The sequence below is a fragment of the Canis lupus genome, chromosome 17, assembly GCF_003254725.2.
Source record: "Canis lupus dingo isolate Sandy chromosome 17, ASM325472v2, whole genome shotgun sequence".
Classification (NCBI taxonomy): domain Eukaryota; kingdom Metazoa; phylum Chordata; class Mammalia; order Carnivora; family Canidae; genus Canis; species Canis lupus.
Window position 1 is genome coordinate 29,521,466 of NC_064259.1, and position 23,551 is coordinate 29,545,016.

Here is a 23,551-nt window from a genome sequence, read left to right on the forward strand (position 1 = left end):
GGCGGGCCCTCTTTTTTGCGCAAGCGCACTAACTACATCCGCCCGGCCGCACCTGCCGCAGGTTTCCGATTGCTTGCTTGGGAAACTCAGGTGAGACTCGAGGCTCGGAAGTCCTGCGCTGGTAGGTGGGCGCATGCGCACCGCGCGCTCTCGGCAGCTGGTCCGGGGCTAGTAGAGCTACCAGGTAAGGGGATGGGGATGCCGGAGAGAATGGTGAAGGGTGGTGGGCTGTGCGCTTGCTGTGACTCCCCCGTCACACCATCACCTACATTCCCCCTCGTGAGTCGTCGCGTCTGCGGGCTGCTAGCAGCGGGGAGGAATCAGCCGCCCCTGGGGTGGTTGGGGACTGAGGCTTTTTTGTTCGCTTTCTACTCCCCGTCCCCCTACGTAGCCCTTCTCTCCCCTGGGATGCGTAATGGGATTCTCTGTAGGTCTGAAGCCGCATTCTTGTGGCCCCTTCCCTGCCAGCTCTCTGCCAAAACAAAACCAGACCTCACCCCAGCCAAACCTGCTACAGCCTCACCACTGTCAAACACTGGTAACTCCTTTCTTCCAGGTATTCAGACCAAAAGCCTTGGAGTAAATCCTTGACATCGCTCTTTGACCCACCGCCTCCGGTCTATCAGCCAGTCTCGTTAACTCTACCTTTAAAATATACCCAGAATCTGGGGATCCCTGGGTGGCGCAGCGGTTTGGCGCCTGCCTTTGGCCCAGGGCGCGATCCTGGATACCGGGGATCGAATCCCACGTCGGGCTCCCGGTGCATGGAGCCTGCTTCTCCCTCTGCCCCTCTCTCTCTGTAACTATCATAAATAAATAAAAATTTAAAAAAAATACCCAGAATCCCACCGCTTCTCACCAGTTCCGCTGCTGTTACTGTGGTCCAAGCCACTGTCATCTCTTCCCGGATTGTCGCTTTACTGGGTTTATCCTTATGCTGGATGCGACTGAGTGATACTAAAGTGTATTGTACCCACAAAGGGGGAGTTAAAAACAACAACAACAACTTGGAACTCCCATCGAGATCTGCCTAACCCTTTAGAGCTAGGTGGGTCCCTTAAAAATAATCTGTTTGCACCGAGACCTGGAGTTTTTGTGGTGTTGAGCCAGTCATTTAGCCAAACTGAGCGTTAATTTCTCCAACTAAAAAGCTGGACTTAGCTATTCCTACCTTATATAGTTGTTAATGATTAAATAAGATAAAAAATATTTGAGATACTGGGTAAGCACTAAACCATTATGTATAAAAACACTAGTATTAGAAATGAAGAATTTGAAGTTTAGAGACCGTGGGTGAGTTACCACAAATGCTATGTATAATCTTACATATTTTTAACTTATAGTAAAAAGAAAAAACTATAATGTTTAAGGATGCACACATGGATGACAAAACTATGAAGAAAAATAAGAAAATTATATAACTAGTAGGGAATAAAGAGGGCAGCTGACAAGGGTGGTGATAATGGTGATGTGTTATATTGTCTTTTACAGTATAAGAAGTTATCCCAAAATTTAGCAGCTTGAAATAACTATAGTCACCTTATTATCTCAGTTTCTATGGGTCAGGAATTTGTTAGTAGTTTAGCTTAGCTCAGACTTTCTTAAGAAGATATAGTGAAGATGCTACCTCAGACTGAGTCACCTGAAAGTTTGAGGCTCGCTCTTTTTTTTTTTTTTTAAGATTTTATTTATTTATTCATGATTGACACACACACAGAGAAGCAGGCTCCATGCAGGGAGCCTGATGTGGGACTTGATCCTGGATCCCAGGATCACACTCTGAACCAAAGGCAGACTCTCAGCCGCTGAGCCACCCAGGCATCTCTCGAGGCTCTTTCTAAGATGTCTCACTCTTGTGGCTCCCAAGTTTGTAATGGTTGTGGACAGGAGGTCCGGTCTTCAGTTGCTTAAATGTCCTCACTGCATGGTAGCTGACTTTCTTTAGAATAGATAATCTATCCAGAGTTAGAGTGATATAAGAGCTATATAGTGTCTTTTATGACCAAGAAGTCACTCTCTATCATTTCCACAATACCCTATTAGTTATAGGTCAATCCTGGTCACTGTGGAAGGGGGCTCCACAAGCAGGTGGAGAACCAAGAGTCAAGATCATTAGGGGCCATCTTGGAGCCTACTACTTGATTACAAGAGTGTTTGCCTTATAAAAATTCATTACCTGTACATTTGTTTTAAGACATGATAGCCTAGAGAGAAAAGTATTCTATTATTACAAAATCACAAAGTAAAGACCCTTCTTTTTTTTAAGATTTTATTAATTTATTCATGAAAGACACACAGAGGCAGAGATATAGGTAGAGGGAGAAACAGGTTCCCTGCAGGGAGACCGATGCGGGAATCAATTCCAGGACTGCGGGATCGTAACCTGAGCCAAAGGCAGACATTCAACCACTGAGCCACCAGGGGCCCCAAGACCCCTCTTGTTCTTATCATAGCTAAACATTTAGAATTTGTGAAAGCTTGGGCCACAGTGGTAGGGATATAGGGAACTTGTCTTTGGGGTTTACAGCCTGGTTAGGAAGATACACATTAAAAATTGGGGGGGAAAAAAGCAAAACAAAAAGTACAGTAATAATTTTCCCATCCAGTGTAATTGTCCATACTCTCAGTTGCAATTGACAGAACCCCTACTCCAACAAGTTTAAGTAATGAAGAAATTTATTAGCCCATATAGCTAGGAAGAATGTTAGGTCACAGTATCAAAGAAAGGGCTACAGGAATCACTTAGGAACTAGAGTTAGAGACTCATGGCTTTTAGGATTCCCTTCGTCCATTTTTTCTATCTGGCTTCATTCTACGGAACAGGATCTCTTAAGTGATCGGGAAATGGCCATTTGGAGCCCAGCTTCACATACTTCCAGTTCAGAAACGCCAGTGGAGATCTCTTTCCCCACATAATCTATTAATATCATGAAAGGAAAGAGATGCTTATGTGCCCTGGTTTGATCATCCACTCCTCTGTTGCTGGTACATAGTGTACTATAATTGGGAGTGCCCAGAGGAGTATAGGGTACTGAAATTGCCACCCTCCACTAGAACCCCATGGAGGGCAGAGGACTGAGTTCCCAAAGGAAATGATGGTGTGCAAGCAAAAAAGCATATGTGATCAGCCCGGGTGGCTCAGTGGTTTAGCGCCGCCTTCAGCCCAGGGCCTGATCCTGGAGACCCAGGATAGAGTCCCACATCAGGCTCCCTACATGGAGCCTGCTTCTCTCCCTCTGCCTGTGCTCTGCCTCTCTCTCTCTCTCTTTCATAAATAAATAAAATCTTAAAAAAAAAAAACAACAGCATATGTGCACTGCAACAAATAACTACCCTTTGTAACTAACTCCTGCACCAGTAGCATTGATATCACCTGGGAGCCTATTAGAAATACAGAACTTCATGCTCTAGCTCAGAATCAGACACTGGCTCTTAAGAAGATCCTGAGGCAATTTAAATACATAATAAAGTTTGAGATGCACTTTTCTTGATAATTATTTTATTCCTGTAAGGGAAAATAATTACATGATTTTAACTATCTTGGATGGAAACTCTACTCAAAAATGTTTTCATTGGGATCCCTGGGTGGCTCAGCAGTTTAGCATCTGCCTTTGGCCCAGGGTGTGATCCTGGAGACCCGGGATCAAGTCCCACATTGGGTTCCTTGTATGGAGCCTGCTTCTCCCTCAGCCTGTGTCTCTGCCTCTCTCTCTCTGTGTCTCATGAATAGATAAATAAAATCTTAAAAAAAAATGTTTTCATATAAGTAAGATGTTAACTATATCAAGTTCCAAATGAGCAGCTTGAGTATGAAATGCTATAGAGCAAAGCCTGGAATGGTCAGGGCATATTTTATGGAGGGTAGCCTAGACTTAGGAGGAAGGAAATATCTGTAGTAAGTTCAAAGAGCAATGAGAAGCCCATGTGACTTGAATATTGAATCCTAAAGGAGCTACAGAGATCAGATTATGAAGGATCCCTCCTGCTCCTGTGTTAAAGTGAAGGATTTGAAATAGGTTAAATGACACGACTTTTTAAAAATATTTTATTTATTTATTCATGAAAGACAGAGAGAGGCAGAGACATAGGCAGAGGGAGAAGCAGGCTCCCCATGGGGAGCCCGATGTGGAACTCAATCCCAGGATCCTGGGATCCCAGCACCTTTGGATCACAACCTGAGCCAAAGACAGATGTTCAACCACTGAGCCACCCAGGTGCCCTGACCTGACTTATGTTTTTTTAAAAAACCACTCTAGAGGAGCACCTGGCTGGCTCAGTGGGAAGAGCATGTGATTCTTGATCTCAGAGTCCTGAATTTTAGCCCCACGTTTGATATAGAGATTACTAAAAAAAAAATAAATAAACTTTTTAAAAAGTTGTCTTTAAAAAAAAACCAAATAGCATGTAGGAAACAGATTGGAAGAGGAGAGGCCAAATGCAATGAAACCAACTAGAAATTCTAATAGTTTAGGTGAGAAAGAAATGCCTGAACTAAAGCAATGGTCACAACTATAGGAAAAAAGGGTGTTGTAGAGGAAGGCTTGGCAGAGGCTTATAAGAGGTCAAGACTAGGCAGATTGTACTGACATTCATTTGAAAATAATAGAGTCTTAAAAAAAGAAAGAAAGAAAGAAAATGATAGGGGATGGGGATGCCTGTGTGGCTCAGTGATTGAGCATCTGCCTTTCGCCCAGGGAGTGACCCTGGAGTCTCGGGATCAAGTCCCACACTGGGCTTCTTGCATGGAGCCTGCTTCTCTCTCTGCCTATGACTCTGCCTCTCTCTCTCCATGTCTTTCATGAATAAATAAATAAAATTTAAAAAAAGAAAATAGTAGGGGATGAAGGAGATATGAGGTGGAAGAGAATGAGTTGTTGGAGAGCTTCACACAGGAAGATGTTGGGAGGCACTTGGTTGTGTGGGAGAGCTCCAGAGAAAGGCCTACTTCCATTATAAACTAAAATAATGAGTATTGTTACTTTATCCTATTTGATTTGTAGATACCTTTGCCATATGAAGTTGAACATGGCAGAAGAAGAGGACTATATGTCTGATTCCTTCATTAATGTCCAGTAAGTAAATGCGTACACCTCGCATAATGATATGTAGGAGACTCCTAAGTAAGAACATTGATTTTAAATGGGAATTGGAAAGTCAGTTTTATTGATTTGTGGAAATGCTCACTAGATATCCATACAAAGATACTTCCCTCTTAATGTTCAACATTTGACTTCTACCCTCAATTCTTGTTATTCTTCTCTTCCAAGGAAATTTACTCTTCTTTATTTTATCTTACTGTTTCTTCTAGCTAATATTAAACTTTGTTCTTTATAATTTCCAACTTCCTAGAAAAATTAGTGTAAAATTACTATTTCTTCAACTCTACTTCCTTCAGTTTCCTGCAATCTGTCACCAGCCTTTATTATGTTTACTAAAACAGCCAGTCTTGGAGGTCACTGATTATGTTCTAATATCAATAATAACAAAGGTGATCATAGAAGTGGTGCTTAACTTTTAAGTAGTGTCAAGTTAATAAGTAGCAAAGTTATGAAAAAACGTAATATACTCATTTAATATAACGTTTCCCCTTACTCTTTAGACAAGACATTAGACCAGGATTGCCAATGCTAAGGCAGATCCGAGAAGCCCGTCGGAAAGAAGAAAAGCAACAGGAAGCTAATTTGAAAAATAGGCAGAAGAGTTTAAAAGAAGAAGAAGAAGAAAGACGTGACATTGGGTTGAAGAATGCACTAGGCTGTGAAAACAAAGGATTTGCCTTGCTGCAAAAGATGGGATATAAAAGTGGTCAGGCCCTTGGCAAGAGTGGTAAGTTCTGTCTGGACATAAACAGGTGTTCCTAGCCACCAAGTGGTGATTTATTGATGAGTCCCAGAGACTTTACCCAACTATGCCAAAATTAAAACAACTGAGTTAATTAGTCTCTTATATGCTAAGAAGCATATGGAGAACTTTCATCTTCCTACATTTAGACAACCATTTGCCATCAAGAGCTACTTATCAACCCAGCTCAGCCTTCAAGGCCCTAATATCTGGGATGTACAAGGCTAACAGTGAAGGCAGCAGCTAAGACTGGTGGTGAGAGAAGGGTTGAAAAGTACGAACGGCCAAAGGACAGTGAAGTAACATTGAGGAGGATGGCAGGACTCTGCACTGCTCACTCTGTACCCATGGCAACTGCTTTAGGGAGCACATGGTTGGATAAGCTCAATTCTCACTTCCCTTTTAGAAAGCGGAAAGTTTATTAAGATGTAGATGGCATAGATTTGTAGCAGCTTCTATGAGCTGTCTTTCTGTTCTTTATTGTAATTGATTTGATCCTCACCTACCAAGGTTTTGCTTTCTCTAGAAACTACTACCCTCTTGGACATAGAGAATCAGTATTTTCACTTCTTGAAACTCTACCTTCAGATGGCATAGGAGGCTGTGGGTCAGCCTTATGAGGAACAGGTATCTGAAGGCAAAGAAAGTAGTTGATTATAGAGTATAGTCAGTTTTCAGTTTGAAGTGGCATTGAAACTGGAGGGTATGTATAGAACATTGTCACATTGCATACCATGCTCACCTATAGTTTGAGGAAGCATTTCTAAAGTAGTTTGTGTGTTTTGTTCTCTTTTCTTAGGAGATGGTATTGTTGAGCCAATCCCCCTTAACGTCAAAACAGGTATATAATTATTTTGAGCATATTTACCAGTAATAATAACTTACGCTTAAATCTAGCACATGTATTTGTTTATTAAATACTTTTTTTATGGTAGCGCTATTACAGTTCTTATCACAGGAAGCACTCAGTAAAATGTTTCTTAAACTTCTAAATCTTTTAATTTTTTTTTTTTTTTTTTTTTTTTTTATGATAGTCACACACAGAGAGAGAGAGAGGCAGAGACATAGGCAGAGAGAGAAGCAGGCTCCATGCACCAGGAGCCCGACATGGGATTCGATCCCGGGTCTCCAGGATCGTGCCCTGAGCCAAAAGCAGGCGCTAAACCGCTGCGCCACCCGGGGATCCCTAAATCTTTTAAACTAAAAATAAAAGTTTCAGTGAATGTAAAATAAAATTTAAATCACAAAAATGTGGGAAAAAATTGTAACTATTAAAAGTGGAAAGCTATTTTTGTCCATTGAAATGTCCTAAAAGTTTCCAAGACAGATTTATCCATTCAATGTTTTTCTTAATACTTTGAATGAAGGGAAAACTATATATATTTTATTTATTCATTATGTTTATATGAAAGTATGACAGTTGATACTATTTTCCCAATTTAAAAAATCTTGTATAGTGTGACTGTCTTATCAGATCAGACTAATCTTTGTAAAAACCAAATTGTGTTTGTGTTTAGAAAAAAAATCTCTAATGCTTTCTCTTGTCATTCATGTAAAATGATTTTGAATGATTGTTCTCAAATTAGAATTGTGTGTAATTTGCAAATATGTCAGTTGCCGTGTTTTGAGGTGAAGCCAGCAGGTTCCTCAGCAGAGTTTGCTGTTTGAACAGGAAAAAGCGGCCTTGGTCATGAGGCATTACTGAAACGGAAAGCAGAGGAAAAACTAGAAAGTTATAGGAGAAAGATTCACATGAAAAACCAAGCTGAAGAAACAGCTGCAGAGCAGTTTCGGTAACACTTTGTATTTGAGCTATTTGGGGATTCTTTATTGTCTTTATCGTGTTTATTGTCTTTATTGTGGTGTGTTTTCTGATACTTGGGCACATACAATGGGTAAAAAGAGTACAGACTCTTAGTGGAACTGTTGTCTTCTCTCGACTAGACTGCGACTTAAACATAAGCAAGATGAAGTGAAGCTGGAAGGGGACCTGAGAAGAAGCCAGCGAGCCTGCCAGCAGTTGGATACACAGAAGGCAAGCCTTTCACCTCTATTCAGTTTGGAATACTTTTTTGGCATCCAGTGTGATTTGCCCTGTAATTAGAAAAAAAAGAAAGAAAAGAACTGCAAGCTCAGTGTATCTAGCCTGCTACCCAGTAAAGCTTTCATCTAACACACACCACTGATCCTTAATTATTGATATGACAATGACTTGTCTGCTGCAAGAACTGGAGTAGTCTGAATTACCCAATGAGTGTCAAATAACATTTTTGTATTTAATTATCCCCTGTTTATTCAAGTATTGATGACTTGGAGCTGGTGCATGTAGAAATTCTGTTCACCAGAATACTTAATTAATAAGAATAGCCTATTTTCAGTACCTCTTGTGTTTCTAATCAGTAAAATCGTGGTAGACTACTGTCTATTTCAGATGTGAGTGATTTTTAAAATTCCATTTTTGCTTTTATTTTTTTTATTTTGGTATTTCCATCAAAATGAAATTACTTCATTTAAAGTCTCAAAAATGTTTTAAAATTTTCCTCATATGTAAATAGACAACTGGAAGCCATTTCTCACTTTTCTATATTTTCATATCACTTTGTGTCTGTGTCATGACCCTTAGGATTTCTAGCGTATATGTATTATCTCATACCCATTAGGCTACGTATACATGTAGCGTCTTTTCCCTATTAGACCAGTGACAACTTGGGGACATTCTTTGAACTGGATCTTCATCCCCATGGTTTATAGGGCATAGTGTTTTACTCTTGGAGCAACCACTCAGAAAATATTTAATTGAAAGAACATGAATTCATGTTGACATGAACATACTTGTGTTTAATTGGGAGTAATTCTGCATTTTCAGAACATTCAGGTTCCTAGGGAAGCATGGTACTGGTTGGGGCTCGAAGAGGAGACTGACGAAGAGGAGGAAAAAGAGCAAGATGAAGATGACTATAAAAATGAAGACTTAAGTGTATGTTTTGGCACCAGTTCCTTGAGCAGGCTGTCTCAGCCTTGGCACCATTAACACTTTGAGCTGGGTAGTTATTTGTTGGGAGATGCTGTTCTTTGCCTTGTAGCAGCATCCCTATCCCTGGCTTCCACCCTTTGGATGCCAGTTCCACCTCCCCCTGTGACAACCAGAAATGTCTCCAGACATTACTAAATGTCCCTGAGGGGGAAAATCAGCCCCTGTTGAGAACCACTACATTATAAGGTTATTTTATTAACCCCAAACCAAACTTTATATACTTTCTTCCCTTAGCTTCAGTTTATACTCTCATCTCCGCTTCAGTTTGGATGATGGATGAGCTGCAAATGTAAATTATTTTAATTTCTACCTTGTTGCCTATTAAATTTCTGTAAGTGATTCTGTAGGAGTACCTCTCTCCTCTACTCATAAATAAAGCAAAAAAAAAAAAAAAAAAACCACAGTTCAAAGGAAGTGGAGATTATTCAATGAAGGAAGGACATTTCTATGGTTACCTGTATATAAGCATTTGCAAGAAACTTGTACAATTTGCAAAACCAATGTTCCACTTAACTGAGAGACCATTGATGGGAATTTTAAGGACAGAGGGAGGCAGTGTTCACTCTTGGCCCATGGGAGAGGAAGATTCTTTGAAAGTAGAAGGGGTCTTTAAAGGATTTTTTTTTTTTTAAGGATTCTGATTAAAACAGAGCCTACCCAAACCTATTTTCTAAATGTTACCAAGTGTCTCTTTGTGCCTGGCAAACTTGTGAAAATATCAGGGTGGCTGATAAACTGGGACGTGTTCTAATATACATGTTCTGCCCTTGGTACCTGGTTAAGAGAATAGCAGAAGATTTATGGCCTTGGGCTGATTTGGCAGGATCCAAGATACCATAAAACCAAGATTCTATTCAGTTTGAACTATTAATGTGCCTATGTTCTCTATCCAGATACTGGAAAAATTACAAATACTGACTGGTTATTTAAGAGAAGAACATCTGTATTGTATTTGGTGTGGAACAGCCTATGAAGGTAAGAGGATGCTTCATACTTTTTAGATACTGAATACAAATCTTCTTTGATATTTTTTACTTTCTGTGTGTGTGTGTGAAAGTCACATTTTCCATAGATGATGGAATTTCTTATTCCATCCAAATGGCAATGTGGGATCAATGTCTTAATAATTGAGGCCTTATTAAAGGTGCTTTTAATTTTTCAGAAACTAAATGTGCAGAGGGAATTTTTCGGTCTTCTATTTCAAAATGAAGAATTTGAGTTACTTAGGAATGATGATTTGTTTTCATGCTTCATGTTTAAAGATTCTTTCTGCAGCTATAATACTCGAAAGATATTTAAAATTTATAGAACTAGCTTTTATGTAGTTAGAATATTGTCCCTGAACTATAAAAATCAGAATGTTGAAATCCGCTCCCATTTTATTTTTTATTGTAAGGAAAGAAATAGGTTTACAATTTGCCAGATGTGTTATAGAGCCGAGTACTTTCCCTTCTAATACATTCGCCGAAGTTGGCTCTGTTAACTGGAATTTAGGGACTTTATACTTGACAGTAAGGACTTGTTGGTTATTGTTGTATCTTTTCCTGATTTAGCCAAGTAGCAAACACAGCTACAAAATATGTTAATATAATTTTCTGGAATCGTTTACTGGATAAATCCCATTAATCTTTTATTTTTCTCACATAAATCACAGATAAAGAAGACCTCTCTTCAAATTGCCCAGGACCAACTGCCGCAGATCACGACTAAGATTACTCTCAATAAGTACAATCTTAGAAAATGTTATTGTTTGCTAAAAACAGATAGTTGAGCAGTTAGAATTCCCAAATTATGTCAGTAAAGAAAGATGGCCTTTTCTATGTTGTGTTCTTTCTGTAACTTTGGAAATACTTTGTACTTTATGGTTGTTCATCAGTTTCAAGAAAATAATGGAATGCTATCTCAGAACTCAAGGGCAATTACAATTTATGACTCGATTGTGATGCTTATGGGGCTTAAGGACACCAATAGGTAACTCTCTTATTCCCCTCTTCTTTGGAACAAATTAAGAAATAAAACATGGGAGTCAGAGAGAGATCAAAATGTCAGCTTTATTATCAGGGAAGCCAAAGTAGAGAGCCAGGTTGTCTTGTTTTCCTATCAGGCTCCCTAAAATATCTCTCTGCCTACATACAACTGCAGACCTTTGCCTTGCCAGAGATAGAGCCCACCTTGGCATTCTGAGACCATTTAGCTTTCAAGGTGAGAGAACCCACTGGGGGCTGGGCCACACGTGCTGAGTTCCTGCTCCCAAAATCACTCATCAGATGAGAGTCTTTTGAGAGGAAATGAATGAGGATTCACAGAGCTTGTTCCCACACTTCTATCTCCCAGGGAGGAAGAAAAAGTCCCTTCTGTCCATGCGAGCATGAGGAGGGAAAGGTATTCCCCTTGGTAAGACCAGTATAAGAGGCAATGTTCCATTAACACTACTTCATTGACATTACTTCATTCTAGCCAGTTTTAGAAACAAAATCATTATGATACTTCTGGAAAAATCATGAGTTTTCACAACAATGTGAACATCCATTGTAGGTGATCGATTGCAGGTTTTGGCTAGAGAAACTTAAGAATTGGGAGTAACCTTAGATATCAGGTGATCCAACTACTTACTAAATTTGAGGGCCTTTGGATAACATTCCCAGCAGGTGGTAATCCAACCTCTGCCTTTATTTTTCTAGCCATTGAGAGCTCACTGCCTTAAAATAGATTGTTCCATTGCTGGATAACTGTGATTCTTTAAAGTCATTTTTCTAAAAATCTGCTTCCCTATAATTTAACCAAATTTAGCTAAGCACATACCATGTGGCACACCTCTAAAGATCTTTAGCCAAAATTTGGCATCAAAAATCATGAACTTTTTTAAAAATTTACAAGCTCAGGTGCCTCCCCTAATGATTTTGATTCAGCTGGTCTAGAATAATTTCTGGATATCTGTATTTCTTTTGAAGTTCGAAGAATGAGCCTGATAAGCACCTGTGGATGAAGAGTAGTTCTACAGGTTAGAAATAGAGCACTGTTACATTCTTGGGGTACAATTTTATAGCTCACCTTTCAGTACCATTGAGCAAAGGATCAACTTCCTTCCTTTTATTAGAAACCTCACACCCAAGAACACAGCAAAAGCTAAGTTATATTTGAGTTAAGATAATCAATAGTACAACTTGTGTCGGCCTCTGCCCTAATATGACCTAATTCATTTGTTATCATGTTTAGCTTGGGGAACTTTAAAAAAGGATAATATGAACATCCTACCCCAAGAGATTCAGATGTAATTGGTCGGTGTGGCCTGAACATTACTACCCTTGATTCTGAGACTCAGCAGAGCTTGTGAATCACCTAGTTAACTTCCAAGCCTCTGTTCTTCATCCAGAAAATGAATTACTATTTTTGTGAATATAAATATACATATTTATATATATAATCTAGAGTTTATACAGTTGGATAATAGTATTTAATATTTACTTTTTCACTTAAAAAATAAAATTGAATTAATAGCTAAAACAAAGGAGTTCATCTTTCCTTGGAATTACAGTCAGATGTGTTATTGTCATTTCAGCCAGTATGCTGACATTCATGTAGCCATTCCCAAAGCCACGTGGATTGTTCTAGATGGAACAGAGTTAGGCACCAGCTTTTTCTCCAGTTACTAACTATTGGAACAACTTCCCACCTGCCTAGTGGCCAAGAATATTTTTAAGGTGTTCATGCGTAATTAGGCTGAGAATGTGCAGATAACCTTGATGGGATCTAGGACTCCACCAGAGTTATAGTCTGTGTTTCCAGGTCAAGGGCTAGAACTAGGCCTACCTTGGACAGCGGGAAACATCCCTCCAGTCTTATCCATCAACAATGAAAAACACAGGCTTTCAATATGAGTAAAAATTTATTTTTATTAATAAAAGTCTGTTGATATCATAATGACAATGAAAACCAAGGGAAACAAAACATTAAAAAGAATTTTTAAATTTGCTTTAGTGAATTTGAATTTGCTTCAGTGAAATTTATGTGAAATTTGAAACTTTAACTCATGTTGTCATTATACTTATATTGTCCTGTTTATTTTCAGTCCTATCTATAATTACTTAAGTGTTTCATTTTCTTAATATAAATCCAAAACACCAGAGCTTCTATAAGCCAAAATAAACAGACTTTAATGCATGAAATTGGTTTGCCTTAAACACCTTTATTTTTTAAGTGTTATTTGTCATTTAATTGTCGAAATTTGAAAGTGATCATTATTTAGTATTAGACACAGTCTGTAGGATCAAGCATATGAAATTCTTAATACTTTTATTTCCCACCAATTCAAAAGCACTTGCAGAGTTCCTGCTTTATGCCTTGGGCATATAAAAATGAAAGAGCCTTTCCCTGCTTTCCTGTAATTCACAAAAAGAGCCATATAGGATTACTGAGTTCCAAGGCAGATCGGTGAGCATAACACTGAGGTGCTGAACAATAGCAGTAGCAGGGAGAAATTTAATTCTGAGTGGGGTTGACAGAACACTATGACGTCACTCTGAATTTGGTCCTGAAAACCTTGATACACAAAGTTATGAGGGTTACAGTATGACCCAGCACTTCCTTCCACTCCCAGGCATTTATCCAAGAGAAATGAAAACATATGTTCACATAAAACTTGTACAGGAATATTCATAGTAGCATTGTTCATAATAGGAAAGTGGAAACAACCCAAATGTCCATCCACTGATGAATAAATAAAATGTGATACATCCATATAATTGATAATGAGTTGGCAATAAAAAGGAATGAAGTACCAATCTATGCCATGACATGGGTGAACCTTGAAAACATTATGCTAAGTGAAAAAGACCACATATCCTATGATTCTATTTAAATGAAATGTCCAGAGTGGCTGAATCTGTAGAGATGGAAGGTAAATTAGTGGTTGCTGAGCTTTGTGGGGAAGATGAGGAGAGTGCTAATGGGTATGGGTTTTCCTTTTGTAATGGCTGCACAACTCTGAACATACTTGACACCACTGAACTATATAGTTTAAATGGGTGAAATTGCATGCTTTGTGAATTATATATCAGTAAAATTTTATTTTAAAAAAATGAATTTTAGGTAGAAACCATAGCAGGGAGCCATTAAGTGCAAAACCTTATTCAAGTCACACAGCCAGCCTACATGGTAACAGTGATCATGGGTCATGGAGTGGGAACCCCCAGAGGAGCATGGCCCTGCCAACACTTCAACTTTAGCCCAGTGTAACTCATTTCAGATTTCTGACCTTCAATACCGTAAGAGAATAAATGTATGTTGTTTTAAGCCTTCAGGTTTGTGGTAATTTGTTACAGCAGTCATAGAAAATGGACACAGGTCTCAAATCAACCCCTGAAGAGCCACACATATTTGAGAGAGATTTGCCTCACAGTTTTACCAGTTATACAGCTTTTAGTCAGAGTTTAAACCAACAGTGAGGCCACCATGTATCTGTCAACCATAGTCAATTCATCTGAGGAAATGTAGGATTGGGATAGGCCATAGTCCTAGATACAGAATCACAGACATTAACGTCTGGGTGGATATTTAGATACAAAGAATAAGTATCTAAATGGACTGTCTGCCATACTTTGTTCCTCATCCTGCTCTCCTCTATATAATCTCTGTTGGCAACCCCCTGGATTGAGCTATATATTGAGCTTCAGGGGTTACTTCCAGATAACATAACACATCATTTTGTGTATAATTCCATCCTTTCTGTCATGTCCGTATCGTGTTTCCTACAGTCGGCTCTACATCTTCACTTGAATATTCTGGCAGCAACACAAACACGGCATCTCCAAACGAAAGCTAACATTTTGCCTCCCATGCATGCTCCATCTCACCATGTGGACAGACATGAGGTGGCCTCACTATTGGTTTAAATTCTAACGAAAAATTGTATAATAGACAAAACTGTGACACAAAATACCTCTCAAGGATGTGTGGCTTTTGGGGGATTAATGTGATGGAGGCCTGTTATTTCCTGTAATGGCATCCAGTCATTCTCTTTCAAACAAACCTGGAGGTAATGTCTGCTGCATATCTTCTCCTTAATTCCCACAATTAGTTACCAACTCCTCTTGGTTCTGACTCCACTATTTTTTCTCTCTTTCATATACAGTCTCTTCCTGCTCTAACCCATTTTAAACACACTGCTTCAATGAACTGGTTGGGTCACACTCCCGCTCAAAAAACAAAAACCTCATTTGTCACCTTTGGAAGTTGCCAGGGCACCAACTCATTCTAAAAATAAGTATTTATACCATCTGTCCCATTCAGCTTTAGAGTAAATATAGAAGAATCACAGATGACAAAGAGGTTTGATAAAATCCAAAAATCCCTATTTTGCAACCTCTAATGAAATAATAGATCCAAACAATCATCAATGGTTGCTAAAACTGTTAGGTGGAAGATGGAGAGGAGCCCACTGATCCATCTTAAGATCACCAAAAATGGAACAACCAAACATATTCCTCCTGAAGTGATGCAAAAAAAAAGTATATAGTATCACCTATGCAGTATTCTTGGGGGGAAAATTTTTGAACCAGAATCAAATCAAGCTTCTAGCTCTAACTAGACATGATGGGGATGCTATCAGTCAAATCTTGATTGAAGGAAATTCTATAAGATATGTGATCCAGTTGCTTCCTCAAATAAGTGGCAAGAGGTAAAGTTTAAAACAGGGGTAAATGTTACAGAGTAAAAGAGACATCAGCTACAGCAATGTTGGATCCTGATTTAGACAAGCAGTGAAATATATTTTTGTAAAGAAAACTGAATAGATAAAATTATGTGACAAGGAAATCTTACTAATTTTTCTGAATGACAATGTATCATGGTTTTATTAAAATTCAAATGATCTTATGTCAGGGATACATTTTTAAGGATTTACAATGAAATAATTTAATGCCTGAGATTCGCTTTAGTATATACTAGTAAAAAAAAATTTCTAAAAAGGAAGGGGGAGACATATAAGAAAGGTAGAATATTACTGATGGTTGTTGAAACTGGGTGATGGGTACATAGAGTTTCACAATTCTAGTCTCTTTTTTTTTAAGAGTTTATTTATTGGGGCACTTGGTCAGTTGGGCAAGTGCTATTGGGCTTGCTATTGGGCACAGTCAGTTAAGCATCTGCCTTCAGCTCAGGTCATGCTCTCAGGGTCCTAGGATTGAGCCCCACATTGGGCTCTCTGCTCAGTAGGGAGTCTCCCTCTGCTCCTTCCCCTGCTCATGCTCTCTCTCAAATAAATAAAATAAATTTTTAAAAAAATTTAAGAGAGGGAGAGAAGCAGATGACCCACTGAGCGCAGAGCCACACATGGGGCTCGATCCAACCATCGTGAGATCATGACCTGAGCTAAAATGAAGTTTGATGCTTAACCGACTGAGCCACCCAGGCAACCCCTATTCTGATTTAATGTATGTTTTAACATAAAAAATCATAAAAATAAGTATGAATAATATTGGAATCATTCATTATTCCATAACCAAAGCTGAATATGCCAGGAGCCTCAAGTTATGGTCAACACTGTTGTGAGTTTATGTTTCTAGTCAGTGTCCTGGATAATGGAGTGTTGGAAAAGGTGGTATTTAGACTTCTAAACATTTCATCTCAGATACATATATTTTAAGAATTGTAAAAGTATAAGGCAATTTTAGAATGGTAGTTGATTGCTATAAAGTTTGAATCAACCATCAATCCAAGAAGGCACCCAAAGTATCTTCTGCTAGTCCCTCCAACAACTCAGAGAAACAAACCAGTATATCCAATGTTTCTCAGGTGTTTCTTTTCCAGAATTTAAGTCACGCCTCTTGCCCAGAATACTGCCCATACAGTTCCTCTCTACTCATCTAAATCCCTCACCTGAGTCTCACTGGAATGCCACGTCTAAGCCCTGCACTATGATACCTCAGTAGAAAGTGATCTCCCACAAACCCACTATTCTCTGTGTTTCCCTACTGTCTCCCAGCACAGTTATCTCTCTAAAGTGTTTGTTCTAATAGATACAAAATGTATTTAAGATAAAAAAATGACTATGCAGTAAACTGTAGTAAACTCAACAGCCAGTTTAAGAAAAAACAGTGAACCTTTGCACTTCACCTCGCTAGTCGCACCACTTCCATCCCTCCTCAGAGAACCAATATGGGATTTAATATTTCTTATTCCTTTCTTTCCCTGTATTGTTTTTTGCCACATTTTTTGAATTTCTAAACAAAATTATGTCATTTAGCATTCTCTGGAACTTTATGTAAAGAACCATTCTGTCCACATTTTCTGTAACCAGCTTTGTTTGCTAACATTATGTTCCTATGAGATGTATCATGTTACTGCATTTAGCTTGTAATTCATCCATTTTCACTGCTATGTAGTATTACAATGTGTCACAAATGAGTGACATTTATGACAAATACAATTTATCCATTCTTCTTGTGATGGAGATTGTTTTTTATTCTTTTGGCCATTATAAACAGAGCTTCTATGAACATTCTTGTAGGTATTCATGTAGGAATGGAATTGATGGCTTTGAGGGTATATACGCCTTCAACTTAATCAGATCAGACCAAATTGTTTTCCAAAATGATTGTATATCACTTTTTATGGGTCCCCTATTTCTCTAGCTAGCTTGTCAGCTATTTAAGACAGGAAAGGACGTTATATTTTTTGGCTTAGAAACAGTGAACATTAAATAAACAATTATTAGCTGATTTACTAATTGATATAAAAAATTTGAGAGATTTCTCCCCCTATGTTTATAATAAGGAGACGAGCCAGGAAAAAGGCAAATGTATGAATGTCTCTGAAGTAAAAAAAAAAAAAAAATTGAGCCTTCTAAAATGTAGTGAAAATTTAAGGGAAAAATGAAAATAGAAGGTAAATACCCTAGAAGATTTTAGACCATTATGGAAAAAATTGAATATCCAAAGCAGAATACTTTTTTAGAAGGGCTCTAATATGTCCTTGACTTTTTTCCTGCAACATTCTTCCAATCCTTCAAAGTCTCCAGTATTTCAGATGCATTAGGTCGTTTCATGGGCTCAAGTGATAGTAATTTTTGCAGAAGTTGTTTCTGTAATGATGAGTCAAAAGTAAGAAACAGAACATTGAAATAAATAAAATTCTGATTATTTCCAAGTACTTACTTCTCTGGCATCAAACACATCTGAGAACTTGCCAGCCCTTAGCTCTTTAAAAATCTGAAAATAAAACACATATATATATTATCATTAGGAAATTATTCACTTGGAAGGGAAACCAAACTTGCTTCTTAGCTAAGAAGCAAGCAGGACTCCCCTTCCCCATCTTACCCCATCCTTAACGTGTACAAGTATTAAGAGCATCATATGCACTATCTATCATCCTCTTTGGAATCCTATGTGATAGGTATTTTCATTACCTCATTGTACAGAGAAGCCTGTTGGCTCTAGGCAAATTCTCTTTATTGAGCTTCAAACCAAGATACCCAGTTGCCTAATGCCTTTAACTTTCCAATACCTCCATAAGAAAGTAAGAAAGTCCATCATCTTGCCTTAATCTACCCCTAACATATCTTTCCAGTGCCACTAACCATCACTTTCTTGTTATTTATATATTCCAATAAAAATGTCACTGCCTGCTATTCCCACACTCTGCACATTGCTGTTTGAAGGCTGGAATTGCCTTCTTTCTATTTTGGATGAGTAGAAGCCCACCAATCCTTCAAAGCCTAGCTTAAATACTTCTGTGAAATGGGAATCCCAATAGTTAGCAAGATCTCTATCCTAGGCATTTCCACAAAACTTCATGTCTTCTCCCCAAACATATACAGCATTCTCTCATTTTCCCTTCTAGAATATAAACTCTTAGAGAACAAGTTTTATTCATTTTTAAAACCCTGTAGCATTTAGCACAGTGTCTTATGCAAAGCAGGCAATCAATAAAATTTTACTGACTCAAATAAGAAATATATGAGGTGTATATACTTTCGAAGGAAGACCAAAGTTTTTGGTCTTAAACAAAAAGCTTTGGTTAACCAAATACGGAAAGATAAAATTCATATTTCCTTTTCAGTCAACACGAATATATTCAAGCCTGTCTTTGCATGAGGGCAGTTACTATAACAGCACTTTGGAGATGGCCGCTAATAATTTTTGTTGTTTCATTCTTTTTTTGTGAGATTATTTACCTTCAGTGTTTCTGAAACAGTGGGACATATGTAAAGAAGTTCTGCAAGAATTAGCCCCAAAGCAAAGATATCCACTTCTTTTCCATATTCTTGTGAAGAAATCTAAAGAGACCAAAATATGTTTAAGTTACTCATCCAATATAAACATCCACGTCTTCTGAAACCAAAAATGTTATTTGACCAAAATATCTTATATAGTATAACAATGCATGTTTGTTAGCAACATATGTGGAGTCTGACTGCCCTGGTTCAGATCCGTCACTACAAAGCCACATAACCCATGTAAATTAACCATTAAGGGTGGAATGATCCCAACCATAAAATAGGGATAACAAAAGTTTCAGCCTCAGAGTTTGACTGTGGTATTAAATAAGATGCAGCAGGTAAAAATAGTTAAAATAGTTCCCACTAAATGACTTTCATGCAAATGTTCATAGAAGATGTATTCCTAATATTCTGGCTGGAAGCAATCTGAATGTCCATCAGCAGGAGAATGGATACACACATTGTGGTCTGTTCAGGCAACGGAATCATAGTAATGAAAAGGAATAATCTGCTGGGTTCCTGCGTGGCTCAGTGTTGAACATCTGCCTTCAGCTCAGGGTGTGAACCCTGGGGTTCTGGGATTGAGTCATGCATCAGGCTCTCCCTGCAGGGAGCCTCCTTCTCCCTCTGCCTATGTCTCTGCCTCTCTGTGTGTGTCTCTCATGAATGAATGAATAAATAAAATCTTTTAAAAAAGGAATAATCTGCTAGTATAGGCAATGACTCGACGTTCTCCAACAGACATTACTTTGAATGAGATAGTCAAATACAGAAAAGTACGTCAAGTACATCATAAGAAGCTCAAGACAGGGAAAACTATTCTGTAGTGATAGAACTCAGAGCACTGGTTACCTCTTGGGAAGGAGGGCTGAACTGGAAAGGGCCTGAGGTAATTTTCACAGGTGAGGACAATGTTCTACATGTTCATAAGCTTATGGGTTTCATAGGTATATGCCTTTGTCAAAAATGTACATTTAAGATACATACATTTTATGGTGTATAAATCATTCCTCAATAAAATGTTTTTCAATTTAAAAACCACCAAGAAAAATGAAAAGCACAATGATGAATGATTTTTCAAAAAATATTTTTAGGGCAACAATACAGGGTACAGGAGATATGTAATAAAGTGGGAGTTAAAGGGGAGCCATTAGCCACCTATTGTCTTCTACTTTCACATTCCACAAAATTAAATTAGATCTTTAGCATAATGTCTTTAATTTAATTTAATAGCATATGTCTTTAATTTAATTATGACATTAAATTATGTCTTTATGCCACATGCTATCCACAGGGAAGAGGTGGATTTACTCTCCATTCTAGACTCTCAAACATCAAAAAGATGAAAAATAGACAATATACTACCAACCTAAAAATATAAACTATGAGTAATGAATCTATATATAAGACAAACATTCACAATCAATTCATCCATGTTCATAACAGCAATGTTCACATTAGCCGAAAGGTGGGAGCAACCCAAGTATCCAATGATGGAGCAACAGATAAACAAAATGTGGTATATCCATACAATGGCATATTGCTAAGCCTTAAAACAGAAGGAAATTCTGATATATATTATAACATGGGTGAACCCTGAGGATATTATGGTGAATGAAAGAAACTAGTCACAAAAGGACAAACACTGTATGTATAAGCAGTTTACAAGGTATCTAGAGTATTCAAATTCATAAAGACAGAAAGTAGGATGGTGGTTGCCAGGTCTGGGGAAGGGGGGAATGCGGACCTATTCGATGAGTGCAGAAACGGTAGCACAACAATGTGGATGTACTTGATGCCACTCAACTGTACACTTAGAAATGGTTAAGATGGTAAATTTTTCTAGACTATTTATTTATTTATTTATTTATTTATGAGAGAGAAAAACAGAGAGAGCACAAGCCAAAGGCAGATGCTTAACTGATTGAGCCACCCAGGTACTCCTTAAAGATGGTAAATTTTATGTTATGTGTATTTTACCATAATTAAAAATAAGTATCTTGGGATCCCTGGGTGGCGCAGCAGTTTAGCGCCTGCCTTTGGCCCAGGGCGCGATCCTGGAGACCCGGGATCGAATTCCATATCGGGCTCCTGGTGCATGGAGCCTGCTTCTCCCTCTGCCTATGTCTCTGCCTCTCTCTCTCTCTCTCTCTCTGTGTGTGACTATCATAAATAAAAATTAAAATTAAAAAAAATTTAAAAAATAAGTATCTTTTAAAATCAATAGCCTTATTAATAACCAATTAGATACAAGGAGTCCCATTTTAACAGCAAAACACTGTACATATTCATGGAAATGCTTTAAAAACATAAGCAGTCTTGGGGCCCCTGCTTAGTAGGGAGTCTGCTTCCCTCTGCTCCTCCCCCCACCTATTCTCTCTCTCTCTCTCTCTCTTCCTTTCAAAAAAGTAAATAAAAATCTTTTTAAAAAATAAAAATATAAGCGGTCTTCATGAAGACAAAAATATTTTAAAACTTCATTGAAGAATATAAAAGTTCCTTAAGGTAAGTTTATCAGTGTTCCCAACTGTGCTCTGGCCTCCCAGGGAGAGCACGACACTCATCATCTCCTCGCCTTGGATTGGGCCATGGTGTTTAGTGACATATGCCACTCCCGGGCAGAGCCCGCACAAGTCATAATGAGTTCCTACACTGCTTTCCCTTGTGAGCACAGCAACGACCCTTCCTTCAGCTGGGCTCTGGGATGAAGGAGACAAGTGGAACAAAACCACAGCCAGATTGCAGCCGAAATCTTTGGTGTTTTGTATGCCACTAAGAGATTGGGAGTCACTGGTTACCACAGTATTGCCTGGCAAAAGCTGACTTGATAGAGGACTTGAATAAGTGGGAGAAACCTGCCAATTTCCTGCAGCAGAAGTCTCAAATATGTAAAAATGTCAATTCTTCTTACTGAACTCTTAAATTTAATGCAGTTACTCTCAAAATCTCAACACTAGTTACGGAACATGACAAGCTGATTCTACAGTTTTTTCCAAATGGAATAATAAAAGTGAAGACTGAAGAACATTTTTAAAAAGATTTTATTTACTTATTTGAGAAAGAATGAGAGAGCACTGGAGAGACAGAGCAAGCACAAGTTGGGGCAGAGGGAGAGGGAGCAGCAGACTCCCCACTGAGCAGGGGGCCCAATTCAGGACTCCATCCCAGAACCCTGAGATCATTACCTGAGCCAAAGGCAAATGCTTAACCAACTGAGCCACTCAGGCACCCTAACACTAAGAACATTTTAAAAATGAAGAATAAAAAAAAAAAAAAAATGAAGAATAATGTGGGAGGTTCTGCTGTCTGAACACAGAAACTGATATTATAATGCTATAATAACTGAAACAGTATGATACTAAAAAGAAAAAGATAAGAAAAAAATAACAGTTATTTGGAGTGAATAGCATCCAAAAAACAGGTTCATGAGTGTGTAGGGATTTCATTTATTATAAAATAGCATTTCTTTTAAGTTTTTATTTAAATTCCAGTTCATTAACATACAGTGTAATATTTCAGGTATACGGTATAGTGATTCAACACTTCCATACAACACCAGGTGCTCATCACAAGTGCACTCCTTAATCCCTATTACCTATTTCACCCAGCTCCCCTCTGATAACCATCAGTTCATTCTCTATAGTTAGGAGTCTGTTTCTTGATTTGACTCTCTCTTTTTTCCCCTTTGCTCATTTGTTTTGTTTCTTAAATTCCACATATGAGTGAAATCATAAGATATTTGTCTTTGTCTGAGTTTTTCTACTTAGTGTAATTCTTTATAGCTCCATTCATGTCGTCATAAAGGGCATGATTTCATTCTTTTCTATGGCTCAGTAATACTCCAGTGTGTGTGTGTGTGTGTGCATGCGTGTGTGTGCGTGTGTGTGCATGTGTGTGTGTGTATCCCACATCTTTATCCACCCATCAGTCGATGGACATTTGGGTTGTTACCATAATTTGTAACACAATACTACTATAAATATTGGGATGCATGTATTATTTGAACTAGTAATTTTGTATTCTTTGGGTAAATACCTAGCACTGTGATTGCTGGATTGTAGGATAGTTCTATTTTTAACTTTTTGAGAAACTACCATACTGTTTTACAGACTTTGCATTCCCACCAACAATGCAAGAGGGTTCCTTCCCCTTTCTCCACATCCTCACCAATACTTGTTTCTTGTGTTGTTGATTTTAGCTATTCTGACAGGTGTGAGGTGATATCTCATTGTAGTTTTGATTTACATTTCCCTGATGATGAGTGATGCTGAGCATCTTTTCATGTCTCTGTTGGTCATCTGTATGTCTCCTTTGGAAAAGTATTCATGTCTTCTGCTCATTTTCTAAATTGGATTATTTGTTCTTTTGAGTGTTGAGTGTCTTAAATGCTTTATATATTTTGGATAATAACTCTTTATCAGATGTCATTTTGTTATTTGCAAATATCTTCTCCCAGT

At 38.2% G+C, this 23,551-nt stretch overlaps 2 protein-coding genes across 5 annotated transcripts in view; one reads left to right on the forward strand and one right to left on the reverse strand.

The window, feature by feature from the left end:
* The first annotated feature begins 6 nt into the window (after window positions 1-6).
* Window positions 7-13,041, forward strand: GPATCH11 (G-patch domain containing 11). Of its 2 annotated transcripts, none has more exons than XM_025454183.3 (9): window positions 7-184; window positions 5,001-5,072; window positions 5,600-5,826; window positions 6,641-6,682; window positions 7,514-7,634; window positions 7,786-7,876; window positions 8,708-8,818; window positions 9,769-9,850; window positions 10,530-13,041. In XM_025454183.3, the coding sequence occupies exons 2-9, from the start codon at window positions 5,014-5,016 to the stop codon at window positions 10,583-10,585; spliced, it is 789 nt and encodes a 262-aa protein (XP_025309968.3). In that variant the 5' UTR covers window positions 7-184; window positions 5,001-5,013; the 3' UTR covers window positions 10,586-13,041. The 2 variants fall into 2 exon arrangements, with proteins under 2 accessions (XP_025309968.3, XP_025309967.3); XM_025454182.3 differs by having other exon boundaries at window positions 14-90.
* The window catches only part of EIF2AK2 (eukaryotic translation initiation factor 2 alpha kinase 2), a 38,789-nt gene continuing 28,279 nt past the window's right edge, over window positions 13,042-23,551 (reverse strand). For all 3 annotated transcript variants that reach the window (XM_049095636.1, XM_025454164.3, XM_025454165.3), the window contains 3 exons: window positions 19,050-19,151; window positions 18,028-18,081; window positions 13,042-17,954 (listed from right to left, as the gene is read on the reverse strand). In XM_049095636.1, the coding sequence (XP_048951593.1) occupies window positions 17,835-17,954; window positions 18,028-18,081; window positions 19,050-19,151 (276 nt within the window). In that variant the 3' untranslated portion in view covers window positions 13,042-17,834. The remainder of the gene's footprint in view (window positions 17,955-18,027; window positions 18,082-19,049; window positions 19,152-23,551) is intronic.

Coding starts and splice junctions, on each gene's coding strand:
- GPATCH11 (XM_025454183.3), top strand. CDS start 5,014: ATGAAGTTGAACATGGCAGAAGAAGAGGACTATATGTCTGATTCCTTC. Junction 5,073..5,599: donor GATTCCTTCATTAATGTCCA/GTAAGTAAATGC, acceptor CTTACTCTTTAG/ACAAGACATTAGACCAGGAT. Junction 6,683..7,513: donor CCCCCTTAACGTCAAAACAG/GTATATAATTAT, acceptor CTGTTTGAACAG/GAAAAAGCGGCCTTGGTCAT.